The sequence below is a fragment of the Portunus trituberculatus genome, chromosome 39, assembly GCF_017591435.1.
Source record: "Portunus trituberculatus isolate SZX2019 chromosome 39, ASM1759143v1, whole genome shotgun sequence".
NCBI classification, from domain to species: domain Eukaryota; kingdom Metazoa; phylum Arthropoda; class Malacostraca; order Decapoda; family Portunidae; genus Portunus; species Portunus trituberculatus.
The window spans coordinates 2,451,561-2,469,058 of record NC_059293.1 but is presented as its reverse complement, the minus strand read 5'-3'; the positions used below and the strand labels follow the sequence as shown (position 1 = coordinate 2,469,058).

Below are 17,498 nucleotides of genomic sequence, written 5' to 3'. Positions count from 1 at the left end.
CGGTCCACTCCCTAAAATAGAGGTTCTCAATCTGGGGTTCACAAATCAGTTACTTATACGGCTGATCTAACAATGTCCCTTGCAGCACCATTGTATATCAAGTTAGTGTCTGTCATTAAATTAACATTCTATTTGATGTCAGATTACTGGAGGTTCAGGTAGATGGTCTTATAACTCAGCAGTTTCTTAATGAGAAAAAAGTAGAGAATCCCAGTTATTCACACACAGGTGTGCTGCTCTCCTGACATACTTTTCAATCAGGTATACACTTTTATATATTAATATGAATAGTTTCTTCACATTATCATTATCATTGTGGAAGGTGGTGAAGGAAATACAGGCTGGAAAACAAATACAGTGGTGCCTTGCAATAAGACACTTCTGGGGTGATGGCTTGTCCATTACTGCAAATTGTCCGTTACTGAAAGCAGTTTGTCTGTGAGACCCTTTCTCACTGCTGAAATGTTGCATCTCTTTCTATCTATTATCACTATTTTCATGCTATATGCTCTAGTGATCTTGCTAATGCGTGCCTCCCCTCCTCCTGTGGCCTTGCTGCGCGAGGCTTTCTTCTTCCTCTCATCCCTATTCTGTCCAACTCTAGTGGAAGAGTTAACCAGTACTCTCAATCATTCATACATTTTTTCTGGTAAACTCTGGAACTCCCTGCCTGCTTCTGTATTAATTTTCATCTTATGACTTGACTTCTTTTAAAATGGAGGATGTAAAGAGTGAATTTTTTCATTATACGTATAATGAACAGGATATTGGAACTACTACTACTACTACTACTACTACTACTACTACTACTACTACTACTACTGCTACTACTACTTGCACAACACCACACCACTGCTGCAACTACTGCAACAACAACTGCAACAACAACACCAACAACCACTGCAACCACAACAACCACCACCACCACCACCACCACAACAACACCACACCACCACCACCACCACACCACCACACCACACCACCACCACAACCACACACCACCACCAACACCACCACCACACCACAACCACCACCACCACCACACCACACAACAACACAACACCACCACACCACCACCACAACCACCACCACCACTGCACCACAACACACCACTGCTGCTGCTGTGCTGCTGCTGCACCACCTGCTGCTGCTGCTGCTGCTGCACTGCTGCTGCTGCTGCACTGCTGCTGCTGCTGCTGCTGCTGCTGCTGCTGCTGCTGCTGCTGCTGCTGCTGCTGCACTGCTGCTGCTGCTGCTGCTGCTGCTGCTGCTGCTGCTGCTGCTGCTGCTGCTGCTGCTGCTGCTGCTGCTGCTGCTGCTGCTGCTGCTGCTGCTGCTGCTGCTGCTGCTGCTGCTGCTGCTGCTGCTGCTGCTGCTGCTGCTGCTGCTGCTGCTGCTGCTGCAAGGGACATTGTTAGATCAGCCGTATAAGTAACTGATTTGTGAACCCCAGATTGAGAACCTCTATTCTAGGGAGTGGACCGTTTATTTCCTCCACATACTCTCCACATACTCACCGTGTCTGATGATGAAATTTGTAATCCTCTTTTAGGAGCTTCTGGAAGTGGCCCTTTAACACAATCCCCAGACCTAGCCTCTCCTCTTCCTCTATACCCTCCTCCACAGCTATGACTCCATCCTTCTCATCTATATCTGTTACTCCATCTACCTCCACCCTTATTTCAACATCAAACTCCTTCTCAGTGTTGGACCCTGAATCCTCTTACTCTTTATCTTCACCCTCCCACCTTCCTCTCCTCTCCCACAACATCCCTGCACACACCAAACCAAACCCTCCCTTACCTCCGCAACCTCAGCTTCAAACCATCAGTGCCCCGACTTCCACACCCTCTCTAACATCTCCCCTTTACCTGCTTTCAGGAAGATGTTAGCTCCTCATAACTCCTTCACCACTTCACTAGAGACACAATCTACACTGTCACATTTTCCAAGTCCACCTAAACTCATCACTATCATCTCAATTTACTCAGTTTGAAGGAAGATGTCCTCAAGGTTGTGTTCTCTGTATCACACTGTTCCTTTTTATAATGAATATCATAATTCTCTTTACCTATTGGGGTATGTTCTCATTATGTTCATGACCTTGCACTGTATGCTGCCAGCCCCCACAGTCACTTTATCTCCTCTCTCTCTCATCCAATCTGCAGTTTGGACAGCCAGTTCCTGGGTTATCACACACAGATTTCACTGGTCTACCTCCAAAACATTTTCAATACTGTTCTCCTGCTCACATATAACACTTCCACCTCAACTTAAGCTTTATAACTTGCTATACAATACTATTCTTCTGGTAAATTTCTTGGACTAATTATTCAACTCCTGCCTTAATTTGAAAAAAACACATTCTATCTATCAAGAAAACTGCCCTTCACCTCCTTCGTCTCCTCCAAATCCTATCCCATACATCATGGGGCGCAGATCACAGAACACTCCTACACTTACACATTACCCTTGTTCTCTCCATCCTGGATTATGGATGCCATGTTTACTCCTCAGCCTCACCTCTTCTTCTCCGCTCACTAGACAGTGTACACCACTCAGGCCTATGTTTGGAGCATTCTGTTTCTCTCCAGTTGAGAGCTTATCTCCAGAATCAGGTCTTCCATCCCTTTCATGTTGCTACACACTCCTTTCCCTTCATAGTTATAACAGACTAAACCAATTTTTCACCAACAAACTTCATATCGCTCAATCCCTTCTTACCAGATTTACCAATCATCCTCCTCTTCCCTGCCCTCTTGCTGTTTGCATGAAAAATATCTCCCACTCTCCTTTTCCTAGAATCAATCTCCTTCCTTTCTATACTTACTGTACTCCAGTGTGGCTTATCCCTATCTCAGTATGCCCATTTCCATCACATGCTCCATCTTAATCCAGCACTTCTGCCCTATTACAGTCACACTTCTTTGAACACATTTTGACACATGACTGCTGTGCACCCATCTACAGGGAAGCAGTGGTGTAGTGGATAAGGTGGTGAGCGTGGGATTGGGCAGACATCCATGTGTAGGTTTGAATCCCACCACATACTATTGCCTTGAATCTATGCCATTTGTCGAGTGGTTTAAAGTTACCTACACATCACCATGATACCCACCAAAGATGTGCATTGGTGGTGATATGGGCCCTAATATGGTTACCGCTATAAATAAAATTGCCTGCACCACTAATGGGTGGAAGCTTAACAGCACTTCCTATACATATTCTAGAAGCATACCTACAGGTGCTATAAGCTATAGCATTACAAAAACAACATTGATTCAAATCCCAGCTTCACTTCGAGAGTAAGAGACTTCCTGGTCTTCTTAGCAATGCTAGGCAACATTGCAGGGCGGTTTGATGTCGAGCTAGGGAAGACAAGCTGCTGCTGACGCTGTTATTGTTTTGAACTATGGGGAGTGAGTGGTGCGCGTTTTGTCTACGAGGCGCTGGTGTATTCAAAAGCTTGTTGGCTTGCGTGATCTGGTGGGGCTTTCAAACTTGGAAAAAATTACTTAGATAAAATTTTGTTAAAGCAAGTTTGGTATTTGTTAAACGAGCTGAAGGTAGCAAAAGGAAACCTTTGTTGTACTGAAATTTTGTTGTGTGATCCTTCATTAAGCGGAGGTTGCCTGTACTTAGTTCGTGACGTCAGAAGCACGAAAGTTATGGGCGCTGATATGGTAACAGGAAGTGCTACCAGATCAGTGGAAACCCCTTACTTGTGGACAGAGCCCATCAGGCTCTGCCCCATCAGGCAATGTTTGCCTGTATAGTTTTGCTTACCACTCGACACCTTGAGAGAGATGGTTCTGTGGAGCAGTTCAAGTCACTCCGTAGGTATTAAAAGGATAGTGAAATGTGACAGCGGTCTCACCACTCAAAGTGGGAGCTTGTTTATGACAATGGGATATGGTAACAGTGTTTGCCCGTCGGGCACTGTTCGATAGTGTGGACTGAGCAAGATTTACTGTCTATTGTCTTGCTAACTGAGCCATTCTGTGTGTAGATCTCTGGACAAGTTGATGTGATATTTTGAAAATGAAAGTAACATCCAATGCAGGAAATGTAATAATTCATTCTATGTACATTGTTTTTGACCACAGCATAAACATGCACAGGAAAAATATCTAGATACATAGTTAAATTTGGCCTGTTTTGAATGATGTACTGTAACATAACATCTAATCTAAGTACAAAAAAATATTTGTTAGTCATCTGCATTTAAATTTTTGTCTTCAGCATGAAGCGCCATCGTATTCATGGTTGTAAAATTGACATCTCAAGGATATACGGCCAAAGTCATTCAGGACTAGAGAGAAATTTATTTCCAAATCACTCATAAATGGGCATTTACTTTCATTGGCATGAATGTTGCTTCATGCACCATTGCAACCTCCCCTTATGGGCGTATCAGCCTGGTACAACACAGTGAGAGATGGGGAACCATGAATGGAGTCATTTTTAGCATATGTTTTTGGAGATCTGTTTTGAGTAAGAGAAGCAATCTACTGTATATTCTCTTGACAGTTTGTGAAGAAAGTGAACTGGCTGGCATGTAAACATTAAGCATCAGACTGACTATTTAAATACATTTGTGTAGAGAATCAAGACTCATATCAACTCAAGACTGGTAAAATATATGAGTGTGTCGAAAATTCTACATCTGTAGAATAGCAGTGAATTATTTAAATTGTAATACAGACAAAAAAAAAGGTTTGATCATGTTTTCAATTAATGCTTTGGTTAGTGAAGCAGTTTTAAAGGCAAGGGAACAAGTAATGACATTCACTGATCAGGTTGTTTACATATTTCTACATGGTTTTGAATACACCACATTTACATGCAATAACAGGAATGACAATTGAGAATATAGTTATGTAACCAAGTTATATTTACTATGCATATAACAGAAAATGTAGTAACTAGGAACCGAGTTAATAGTTACTATGCAGTTAGTTATACAAGCAAAAATTACCGGAATATATTTCAAAAGACAAACAACAGCATTGATACAGAACAGTGAATGCCTTGGCTGGGACTCAGTGAGTTGAAGCAGTGTTGTGCAATACTGATATGCAGAACCTCAAGTAGCATTGAAATTTAGGGGAGACAGAGTCTGGTTGTGGGTCTAGTCTTAAGGTTTGAGGGAGAAGATATGTGTGTAATGTGTGTATTTACCTAGTTGTAGTTTTACAGGGCCTGGGCTTTATGCTCGTGTGGCCCTGTCTCCATATCTACACTTATCCAATCTTACTTTAAAAGTATGCACACTCGTTGCAGACACTACTTCTTCATTTAAACTCTTCCACGTCTCAATACATCTTTGCGGGAAACTATATTTTTTAACATCTCTCAGACATCTTCCTTTTTTCAGCTTTTTACTATGCGATCTTGTGCTTCGAATGTCATATTCTTCTCTCATGATCAGTTTCTCATTATCCACTTGGTCGATTCCGTTGATCAATTTATAAACTTGTATCAGATCTCCTCTCTCTCTTCTTTGTTCCAGGGTGTGTGTGTGTGTGTGTGTGTGTGTGTGTGTATTTGTATGATTTTTTACATTTGCAGATACTGCCTTGCGTTGTGTTCAGTTGTTGGAAAAGAAAATATACATGGGTGCAGAAGAGGGCTACTGTTGGAGACCTGATTTTCCTGCATTAGTGTTGCTGCCAAGTCTGATATGTAGAGAATTTGCTGTGTGATACCCTCAGGCAGGAGTGGTAGGTGAAGGTTGGTCCTCTTTCCCCTTGAGGCTAAGATGTGATGGAATGCTTAAGGTGTTGGATTTATATGCCTTGCCTTGCCTGTCTCTCAGCATAGTTGTTGTCTGAAGGTATGTAGACGCATACATCCACATTTCCGGTTATAACATTATCCTCTTCCCTTATCTGTATAATCACTAGAATGGATTAGACAGGTAAATCTCCCACAGTGGTCCTTCAGTTAACTTCTCTATTTATGCCTTCAAAACTGCCAATCAAATCATGCACTACCATTCCTCTCTGCTTGACACACCTGCTGTTCTCTTCACCCTTTCCATCTACATACTCTTGGCTTCTTTAAGCTTAGTTTTCCAGCAATGTTTTGCAATACTTTTCCTTTCTCTCTATGTATGTCTGATCATCATCACAACTTTGCTTTGCTTACTCAGTTGTTTGTTCTCCTGTCAGTTCTTCATACTTACAAATTTCTTGCTTTGTCCCATGCATGATCCTCAGACACCCTCTCTGCATTACATTGTCTCCTCCCTATTTCAGCTCTTATTTTCCTTGTTACATGTGTGTATGGTTCTCTGTTCATTCCAAGCTATCTGCTGGTAAACATATAAATAGATTATTTATATTTCAGGAATCAGGCAGCAGCATTACATTTAATCATACAATTTCATCAAAGGAATGAGCATTTGCTTACTCTTCTGCTTGTTTTCCATGAACAGTATTTCATTCAAACAACAGAGATTAAGTAGTAGTTGATATATTTTTAAATTTAATGTCTTGAGAAAATTTTTAATGGAAATGAAAGTTTTTCCCTCACATAATGCATGTGACAATGTGGTGTGGTTAGGAATAGGATCACTTTATGCAGCAAATGCACTTCTAAACCTGAACCTTTTGGCTGTGGTGATTTGTGGTAAACTGGTGTAGTTTACCAAACATTCTATACTCATCACACCAAGCCTCAAGTTGCACATTAATTACACCACCTGAAGGTAAACAGGGTAACACTGCTGCTGGGTAATACACTCATGTTGATTGAGCAACATTTGAATGTGTGGCAAACTGTCCTTACATTTTACTTGTTTTACTGAAAAGACATCAGATTATACTTGAACACATTGTTATGCACATAATAGATAACTGAATGGTTTTGGATGGAATAGTATATAATGAGTTGCCACATATTTGAAAAGAAAAATGTGAATATGTACTTGGCCAATCACTGGGTGAGAACATTGCCCACCAACAGTATATGTGATGACAGTGTTTGTGTCCTCAGGTGGCAGCATTACTGTGCCAGACTTGCTGTGGTGGAGTATATAGCATTTAGACCTACTGGAAGGTGGCATAAGCAATACTCACACTTGTTACATCGTAAATTTAAAACTTGTCTTTCTCTTTCCAGTGAAGCCTTGGAAGAGTGAGAATCTTTGTCAACATGTGAGGTAAGAAAGAGTCAAAGCTGCTACTTGTGAACAGGATCGTCTCCTATAGTCTTATACCACTTGTCTGTAGAGCCTCATGTATGTTACTTCTAGCTAGCATTGTTCCCTATTGAAAAATAAATTAATAGATCTTGTGTCAAAGTAAAACTAACAATGGAGTTAGCCATAAGAAAGAAAGTTTCAGTATACAGTTGCATCACATAGTTTGTCATTCCGTTGTAATAACTATAAATTGCCAAATGCATTACTTTGTATATTCAGTTACTGACCATCAGAGTACAACAAAATACTTAATGTGATCTTGTTACTGTATAATTTCACTTAACTATCTATATAGTATAAGAGTTCCACAAGGTTTTTTTCCTTTTTACAAATCATTCAACACTTGTAACAAACGTAAATGTTCTCAAAAATAATTTCTACAGGAGCATAATAACAACATATATTTATATACATATATATCTCATTCCTATATTCTAAAACACCAGGATGATATATTTTACAAGCTCTATAGTAATCAGTCCATATCCTTATATCATTGACTGCGCTTTGCTTGCTTTTCTGTCTCTGTGTTTTCACTTCCTTCCACTGATGCATTTTTGTCGCACTGTTCACTTGTGGCACGTGGAGTCTTGTTACTTGAACTGCTCTCAGGAATATCAAAGGTTGTATCTGCCTGGGAGTGTTTGTTCTGAGCATCAGTTATGGTGGTGTTGAGAGCATGCTGGATCACCTGGGCAGACTCCAACTGGTCCTCCTTTGCCAACATCTCAACAACTTCCTCAAACAGTTTTGGCGTCACACCGACTTGCTCGTCTATCATAAGGTTCAAAACATGTAATACGTGTTCCACTTCCACTGCACCATCCTTGTCAAAGTCCATCTTGGCCAACACATCATGGATGAGGGCAACTTTTGAGGTGTCAGACGCATGGCAGATGTAGTTCAGATGCTGCGACAAGTCCTGCAGGCTGACAAGTTCTGCCCTGAAAGTATAAAAGACATTATTTATATGGATGTTGGGTCCCAATAAGAAACAAATGTGAACATATTGTTGTGCCTATACAGTGTTATCACTGCTTCCAGCAGCAATAAGCATTCAATTGTTGGTATAGCAATGAATTTCAGTATGCATTCTTTAAATTGTCGGAAATAATTTTAACAGTGCAATACAGTATTCTTCATCTGAGAATCCTGGACACAACCCCCCACAAAGCTCAGAAATACCAACACTAGTACTACTAAACATGAAATGTACTTCTTACCCATCATTAATCAAAAGGCAAAAGCAAACTTTATTAAACTATTTTGTCAGACTCTGTGGAGGAATGCGAGAAGGGAGAGGACAGAGTTTTGTATATATGGCCAAATGTGCGGCCATTTGATTACCAGATACTTTCACCACTAATAAGCCTTTGGTGTTAATTAAGTTTATAAATGAAAAACTACAAACAGAAAGCACAAGAATGTTAATAACAGATGACCATGGCAGCACAACTGGCTGAGGGAGGAGAGGGAGAGGCCAGGGAGTCTTTGCTTACAACCATGTGTGTGAGCACTTGACTTTAAGGTATTTTTTTGAGTATTAAATCAAAATTTTGCATTCAAGTATTGAAAAGTTTGACTATTTAGACATTCGAGTATCGAGTCTCCACTGTACATGGAAAACTGCGGAACATAAGGAAAAGCAAGGAAAGGTGATTAAGTGCTTAGATAATATGATAAGCAGAGATGGAAAAATACAATTAGTAGGAGACTTTAATTGTAAGAGTAAACTAGAAAGAGATGGAAGTAATGGATAATGCTGGATCCTGGAGCAAGGAGATGTTACAGTTGACTATGGTGAATGCACTGGATCAGTGGGTGAAAGAATCAACACGGTACAGAGGGGAAGAAGAACTATCGTTGCTTGACCTAGTATTCACAAAAAAGCTACAGCCCCCTCCCAGCATCCAATACCTTAGTCCAATGGGAAGAAGTGACCATGTAACATTAGTATTGGAAATGCAGGAAGAGGATGTGACGATGTGATAAGATACAGAGAATATTACAAAAAAGAAATCAAATTATGTAAGAGCAGATTTTGAAAAGTTAGGAAAATTCTTTGGTGAAATACAATGAAGGAACATTATGAGAATGGAAGGACAGTACAGGGGAAATAATAAATATTCCTACAGAAATATAACGAAGGAGTGAAGAAATACGTACTTTTCTTGACATTAAAGAAAAGTTTACATGCCTGGTACAATGACAGATGTATAGAAGCTAAAAGGGATAAAGATAAAGCTTGGAAGAAACTCAAGAAGCAGAGATGTGAAAACAACAAACAGCAGTAAAAGGATGTGAAAATTAATATATTAGAGAAAGGAGAGAGGAAAAAAAAGAAACTGACAAAGATGTGGTGAGGAAAAGTGAAGATGAACCCAAGTTTTCAACAAATATATAAATAGTAAGATAAAGAATAAGGAAACAATAGGAAAAAATAATTAAAGGAGAGAATACATACCAAACAGCAAAGGAAATGTGTGAAATAATGAATGAGAGCTTCAAAACTGTGTTCATTGAAGAATGAAGAATTTCCAGAACTAAAAGACATTGCATTGCCGAGGATTGCAGGAAATCATAGTGCACAAAGAAGATATTGGAAGATGAGTAAAAAATTTGGATGTCAGAAGAGCAATGGGGCTGGATGGTGTATCAGGCTGGGCACTAAAGGAATGTAAAGCTCAGATATTAGATCCAATTTGGGAAATGGTTACAACTTCACTAAAAGAAAAGAGAGAGAGTACCACTAGAATGAAAGAGAGCCAATATAATCCCAATATCAAAGGAGGAAAGTCAACTGGGCCATCAAATTATATACCAGTGTCACTTACAAGTGTTGTGGGGAAGTTATGTGAAATTGTTAACGAGGAAAAATGGGTTAAATATCTGGAAGAAGAATAAAGTTATATTTAACAGACAATCTGGGTTCAGGACAGAACAGTCATGTGTGTCAAACTTATTAACTTTCTACTAATAAGTAATAAAAGGACTGGAGAGCAGAGATGGATGGATGGACATGGTATACCTGGACATAAAAAAAAGGAAAGAGTAAATGAAGACCAGTATGGAACTATCTGATGGGAGATGAACAAATAATGAAGACTAAAGATGGAGAAGATCTGGAAGTGGTTATAAAAGAAAATCTGGACCCCGAGAAAGACATAAGTAAAATATTTGGATCATCATATAAAATGTTGACTAATATTAGGGTGGCATTTCAGTACTTGGACAAAGATATGATGAAAAAAAATTCTTACAAGCATGTTATGTCCAAAGCTGGAATATGCTGCAGTGATTTGGTCACTGAGCTTGAAAAAGGATGTAAGAAGATTAGTATGGATCCAGAAGATAGCTACAAAGATGGTGCCTGAACTTAATGACCTAACATATGAAGAAAGGCTGAAGGAAATGGGACTGCCAACATTACATAATAGAGGAGAACAAGGAGGCCTAATAACAATGTATAAAATAGTAAATGGCATTGAAAAGATAGACAAGGAAGACCTGGTGCTGGTGACGGAAGAAGCTGGAAGGACAAGAGGACACGCAAAGAAGATAAGGAAGAGGCAGTGTGTGAAGGATTTTGGAAAATAATTTTCCACATAGAACAGTGGAAAAATGGAATGCATTGAGAAATGAAGTAGTTACAGCACATAATGAGCCCTGCTTGAACCCTGTAAGACCTAGTATTTGTAGCCTTTCTTCATATAACCTTTCACTGAAACCTGGGGGAAGAAGCTTTGTTACTGCTCTCTCTATCCTCTCTAATTTCCTCATGTGTTCTTTTTTGTTTTGTGACCATACTATTAATCTATTAATAGTGGTATTCCTCAGGGTTCTGTCCTATCACACACTCTGTTTTTCATGAATGACCTTCTTAACCAAACTTCTTGCACTATCCACTCCTATACTGATGATACCACCCTACATCTTTCCTCATCCTTTCCGAGACGACCAACCCTTCAGGAAGTCAAGAGATCATGCAGGAACACAACAGAATGCATGACCTCTGATCTTTCTAAGATTCCCGATTGAGGCAAAGAAAATAACTTGACACAACCTTCCAGACAACTATCCCCTCTTCTTCAATAACACTTAGCTGTCTCCCTCTTTCACACTGAATATCCTTGGTCTGTCCTTAACTCATAATCTGAACTGGAAACTTCACATCTCATCTCTTCCTAAAAACAGCTACTAAGAAGTTAGGCATTCTGCCATTCTGTGGCATCTCCACCAATTTATCTTATCCCTCCAACTGCTAACTCTGTACAAGGGCCTTATCCGCCCCTGAATGGAGTACTCTCCATTCAGGGGGTTCCACTCTTAGTGGGATGCTGACAAGTGGCTGGATGTTCTCTGGAGTGATGAGTCCACCTTTACTGTGACTGGCAATAGGGGTGGAAACGTGTATCGGCGTGTGGATAGCGACACTCTTGACCCCTGGTGCGTTCAGCAAACATTGAAATACCCTGATTCTCTCATGGTATGGGGAAGTTTTAGTGGAATGGGACTTGGGATCCTTGTTGCACTACTGAAAAATGTAAAAGTGAACCAATATGTTTATTATGAACTCTTAAATGACCACCTGGAGGATTCTTTTAATAGTTCAGGTGCTACCATCTTTCAGCAAGATCACACCCCAGCCCACACTGCTCGTAGTGTTACTCAGTGGCTTAAAGACTGTCATATACGTTACATAGCAGACTGGCCAGGCAACAGTCCTGATATTAATGCAATTGAAAACCTGTGGAACCACATTAAACGAGATCTGCAGGGTAAAGATACCAGCTCTGTGCCCAAGCTCGAGGCAGCCATTCGTCAATCCTGGGCTAGTGTAACCCCTGCACAGCTTGCCAAGTACGCCACTTCCATTCCAAGCCATCTTTGTGAGATCATTGCACGAAAAGGCTACCCATTAAAGTATTAGATGTAAGGAGTGAGCTATTGTTCATTGATTTATGACTAATTCATTTTCCTCATCACTTATTCTCGCTAACCATTTGTACTTCCTTGTCGAGCACTCTATACCACAAACATAATTAGTGCTAATATTGACCCCTGCAAAACTCCACTTTAGACTCTCTTTCCAGGCCAATTTTTTTATCTCTTATAATTGTTCTCATTTCTCTGTCTTCTAGAAAGTCAGCCATCTATTTCAGAAGTCCTCTCTCTTTAGTCCTCTATTTTGTTCAAGTTTCCACAGTAACCTTTTGTGTGAGACCTTGTCAAATGCTTTCATTAGAAATCTAGATATATGCAGTCCACCCAGCCATTCCCATCCTGACGATCCACCCAGTGTGTGTGTGTATTTACCTAGTTGTATTGTACAGGGTTCGTGCAGGGCTCATAGTGTCCTGTCTCCAAATCTCCATTTATCTAGTTTTTCTTTAAAGTTATGCACACTATGTGCTGTAACAATTCCATTATCCAATGCATTCCATTTTTCCACTGTTGTGTGTGGAAAACTATTTTCCAATATCCTTCACACAATGCCTCATCCTGAACTTCTTTTCATGTTCTTCTGCCAACAGCACCAAGTCTTCTTTGTCTATCTTTTCAATATCATTTACTATCTTATACATTGTTATTAGGTCCCCGCATTCCCTTCTATCTTCTAAGGTTGGCAGTCCCATTTCCTTCAGTCGTTCTTCATATATGAGGTCCTTTAATTCCGGCACCATCTTCGTAGCAATCTTCTGTATCCTTTCCAATTTTCTTATATCCTTTTTAGAGCTTGGAGACCATACCACTACTGCATATTCCAGCCTTGGGCATATCATGCTTGTGATGATTTTTTTCATCACATCTTTATCCATGTAATGAAATGCCAATCTTATATTAGTCAACATCTTATATGATAGTCCAAATATCTTGCTTATGTGTTTATAAGGGCTCAGATTTTCTTGTATGATCATTCCAAGAGGAAGAAATTCTTCATTATTTGCTCCTCTCCCATTAAATAATTCCATACTGGTCTTCTCTTACTCTTTCCTAGTTCCATTATGTGGCATTTCTTGTCATTAAACTGCAGGTTCCACTTCTTGCAACAGCAGACAGTCTTCTCTGGTTTTGATAACTCTTAACAACTTTGCATCATCAGCAAATAAATTTATATAACTGTTTATCCCAATGTGAATGTTGTTTACATAAACTTGAAACATAATTGGTGCTAACACTGACCCTTGTGGCACTCCGCTTGTTACTTTATTCCAAGATGATTATGTATCTCTGATTACAGTTCTCATTTCCCTATCCTTCAAATAATCTCTTGTCCATTTCAGCAAGGTTCCACGCAGTCCTCCTATGTACTCTGGAACTAAAGAAGTCTTCTGTGCAGGAATTCATCAAAAGGTTTTTTAATGTCCAGTTATACTGTATCTACCCATCCATCTCTATCTTTGTTTTCAAGTCCTACAATAACTCGAGTAGAGGCTTAATAAATTTGATACACATGACCGCCCTGTCCTGAACCCAAATTGTCTGTTCGATATGACTTGCTCCTCTTCTAGAAATTTAACCCATTTTTCTTTGATAATTATTTCACATAACTTCCCGAAGACACTTGTAAGTGACACTGGTTTGTAGTTTAGTGTTTCAGTAGCATTTCCTCCTTTAAATATCAGTATTACGTTGGCTCTCTTCCACTCTGGTGGAACTTTCCCTTCATTTATTGAACTTTTAATTATTTCCCAAATTGGATTTAGTAATTGCTCTTTACATTCTTTTAACACCCAGCCTGATACACCATCTGGCCCCATTGCTTTTCTGACTTCCAATCCAGTAATCTTCCAATATTCTCTTTGTGCACTGCAATCTCCTGTAATCCTTGGCAATCCAATGTCCTATTAGGTTCTGTGAAATTATCTTCGGCAGTGAATATCGTTTTGAAGCTTTCATTTATTATTTCACACATTTCTTTCTCTGTTTGGTATGTCTTTCCTTTTTAAATTATTTTTTCAATTGTTTTCTTATTCTTTATTTTGTCGTTTATAAACTTGTAGAAAAGTTTGGGTTCATCCTTGCTTTTATCCACTATATCCTTCTCAAACTTACTTTCTTCCTCTCTCCTTACTCTAATATATTCATTTATAGTATCTTTGTACTGCTGACTATTATAGTAATTTCCCTGCTTTAAGAGTTTCTTCCACTCTTTATCCTTTGCCTTTTTTGCTTGTAAGCATCTAGCATTGTACCATGCATGCATTTTTTTTTCTGAACTCTATACACAGGAACAAACTTTTTTACTCCTTCATTGTTTTCCATTATTTCCCTTGTACAGTCTTCCTGCACATAATATTACTCCACTCAATATCAGCAAAATAACTCCTTAATTTTTCAAAACTTGCTCTTGCATAATTTAATCTCTCCTTTATAGTCCTCTGTTACTTATCTCATCTTTCTCCTGCATTTGCATCTCTAATGTCACATGATCACTTTTCCCCATTGGACTAAGGTATTGTATGATTGGAGGGGACTCTGGTTTCTTTGTGAAAACTAGGTCAAGCAACGATGGTTCTTCTTCCCCCCCCCCGTGCCTTGTTGACTCCTCCACCCACTGGTCATTGTATTAACCATAGTCAACTGTAACACTTTCTCACTGCCACTGCCCAATTTGTTACCACCTAGACCACTTTCTGCCCTGTCTGTAATCCCATCCTGCATTTTATCCTGCAAGCTCTTTAAAGAGCTTTCATATTTTGGTATGTGGTTTTTAGATCGTCATTTTGCTTCCTTATTTCCAGAATCTCCTCTTTCAATTCCTGGTTTATTGCAATGACCTCCTCACATTAAGCTTTTCTCAATTTCAGGTCTGTGTTTTCTGTTTGCAGTTGGTCTTGTTTATCCATGAGACTGGACATCACATCCTTCATGTATTTTAATTCTTTTTCTACATTAATAAGTCTTCTCATATTACCTTGTTCATCCTGGAAACCCGAGAAATCCCTTTCCATGTTGTCACCAGTCAGTTTCCTTAAACCAATAGGGTTTCTATAAAGCGTTGGTTATCACTCTGCGTATGTTTTGGTTCCGCCATACACCTGGGAGCGCTACTTGGTTACATCTCTCGTTATTCATTCCTTAGCTATATGTGATCTAATACAGGTAACCTCCACTTAACGAAAGTTCACACAACGAAATTTCACTACAACGAAGGTTTCATTTTACTACCATCTGCTTGTTTAATGAACCCCAAACTCGCTTTAACGAAGTTTTATCCAGGTAATTTTTTCCAAGTTTGAAAGCCGCGCCGTATCATGCAAGCCAACAGGCTTTTGAATACACCACGAGCTGCTGATACTAAGGCCTGCCTCAGGAGAAATCCTGGGACACCTGTAAAATTGAGATCAAGATCAAGATCAAGCCTCTCGTGGACAAGACATGCACCATTCACTCCCCTTTTCAAAACATAACAGCATCGTCTTCCCTCACTCAACTTACCACCAAAACGCCCTACAATGTAGCCTAGCGTTCCTAAGAAGACCAGAAAATCTCTTACTCTTGAAGGTAAGCTGGATATTATTCACAGACAAGAGAGAGATGAGAAAACTATAGCATTGCTCCCCACCATCTTGACTCCATCTACTATTTTCAAGTCAGCAGACTATTAAGAAGGCTGATGAGATTGTATTGTCCTTGCAAGCTAAAAGAACCACCTGAACTCGTGACTCTACAATGGAAGATCTATATCCTTTAGTGTGTGTGTATTTACCTAATTGTATTTACCTAATTGTAACATACGGGAAAAGAGCTATGCTCGTGTTGTCCCGTCTCCATATCTATTAATGTCCAGCTTTTTCTTAAAATCATGAATATTCCTTGCGTTGACCACTTCCACGTCTAAACTATTCCATGCTTCCACCCTTCTATGAGGAAGCTATATTTTTCACATCTCTCCTATAAGTGGCCATTTTAGTTTTTCCCATGCCCTCTCGACATTCTTCCATTCCACATACACAGATCTTCCCTATCCATTTTTCCATGCCAATCATCACTCTGTATATTGCTATCAGGTCTCCCCTTTCTCTTCTGTTTTCCAGGGTTGGAAGTTGCATTCTTTTCAGTCTGTCTTCATAAGTCAAATCTCTTAAGTCAGGCACCATTTTCGTTGCAGCCCTCTGTACTTTCTCTAGTTTCCTTATGTGTTTCTTTAAGTTCGGAGCCCACTGTATTGTTGCATATTCAAGCCTCGGTCTTATCATTGCAGTAATTATTTTCTTCATCATTTCTTCATCTAGATATCTGACGCCACTCTTATGTTCCTCAATAAGTTCAATACTTCTCCAATTATTTTGTTTATATGTCTCTCTGGCGATAGGTCATTGGTAATTGTCACCCCAAGGTCTTTTCTTCATGACTGGTTTTATGTCTTCATTTCCTATCTTGTACATACTCCTGATTCTTCTTTCACTCTTGCCAAACTCTATTTTCTTGCATTTTGTCGTGTTGAACTCCATTTGCCATGTACAGCTCCATTTCCATATTCTGTCCAAGTCTTCCTGGAGTAGTTCGCAATCTTTGTCACATCTCACTTTTCTTAACAATTTTGCATCGTCTGCAAATAGGCTCACATAACTGGACACCCCATCCACCATGTCATTTATGTAGACTGCGAACATTACTGGTGCCAACACTGATCCCTGTGGAACTCCACTCTCCACCAATCCCCATTCTGATGGTCTGTCCTTAATTATTGTTCTCATTTCTCTTCCTACCAAAAGTCTTCCATCCATTTTAGTAAACTGCCATGCACTCCTCCTACCATTTCAAGTTTCCAGATCAGTCTCTGGTGTGGTACCTTATCAAAGGCCTTTTTTAAATCCAGATATATTCCATCAGCCCAACCATCTCTTTCCTGTATTACATCTATCACCCTCGAATAGTAACATATCAGGTTTGTCGTGCATGAACGCCCTTTCCTAAAACCAAATTGACACTCACAAAGTATGTCATTTTCTCCAAGAAGTCTGTCCATCTATTCTTCACCACCCTCTCACACATCTTAGCTACCACACTTGTAAGTGACACTGGTCTATAGTTCAATGGGTCTCTCTTGTTACCTGATTTATAGATTGGGACAATGTTAGCTCTTTTCCAGTCTTGGGGCACTACACCTTCCCTTAATGAGGCATCAATTACTTCACAAACTTTTTCTGCCAATTGCTCCTGCATTCTCTTAAAATCCATCCTGATACCCCATCAGGTCCCACAGCTTTCTCACTTCTAAACTCCCCATCATGTTCTTGATCTCCTCCACCGTTACTTGAAACTCCTTCATAATCCCTTTCTG

General features: G+C 39.7%; 1 protein-coding gene across 3 annotated transcripts in view; it reads right to left on the bottom strand.

Annotated features, from left to right (window-relative positions):
• Positions 1-6,461: 6,461 nt before the first annotated feature.
• Positions 6,462-17,498, bottom strand: part of LOC123515445 (mitochondrial proton/calcium exchanger protein-like) — a 127,910-nt gene continuing 116,873 nt past the window's right edge. For all 3 annotated transcript variants that reach the window (XM_045274010.1, XM_045274011.1, XM_045274012.1), the window contains exon 12: positions 6,462-8,151. In XM_045274010.1, the coding sequence (XP_045129945.1) occupies positions 7,701-8,151 (451 nt within the window). In that variant the 3' untranslated portion in view covers positions 6,462-7,700. The remainder of the gene's footprint in view (positions 8,152-17,498) is intronic.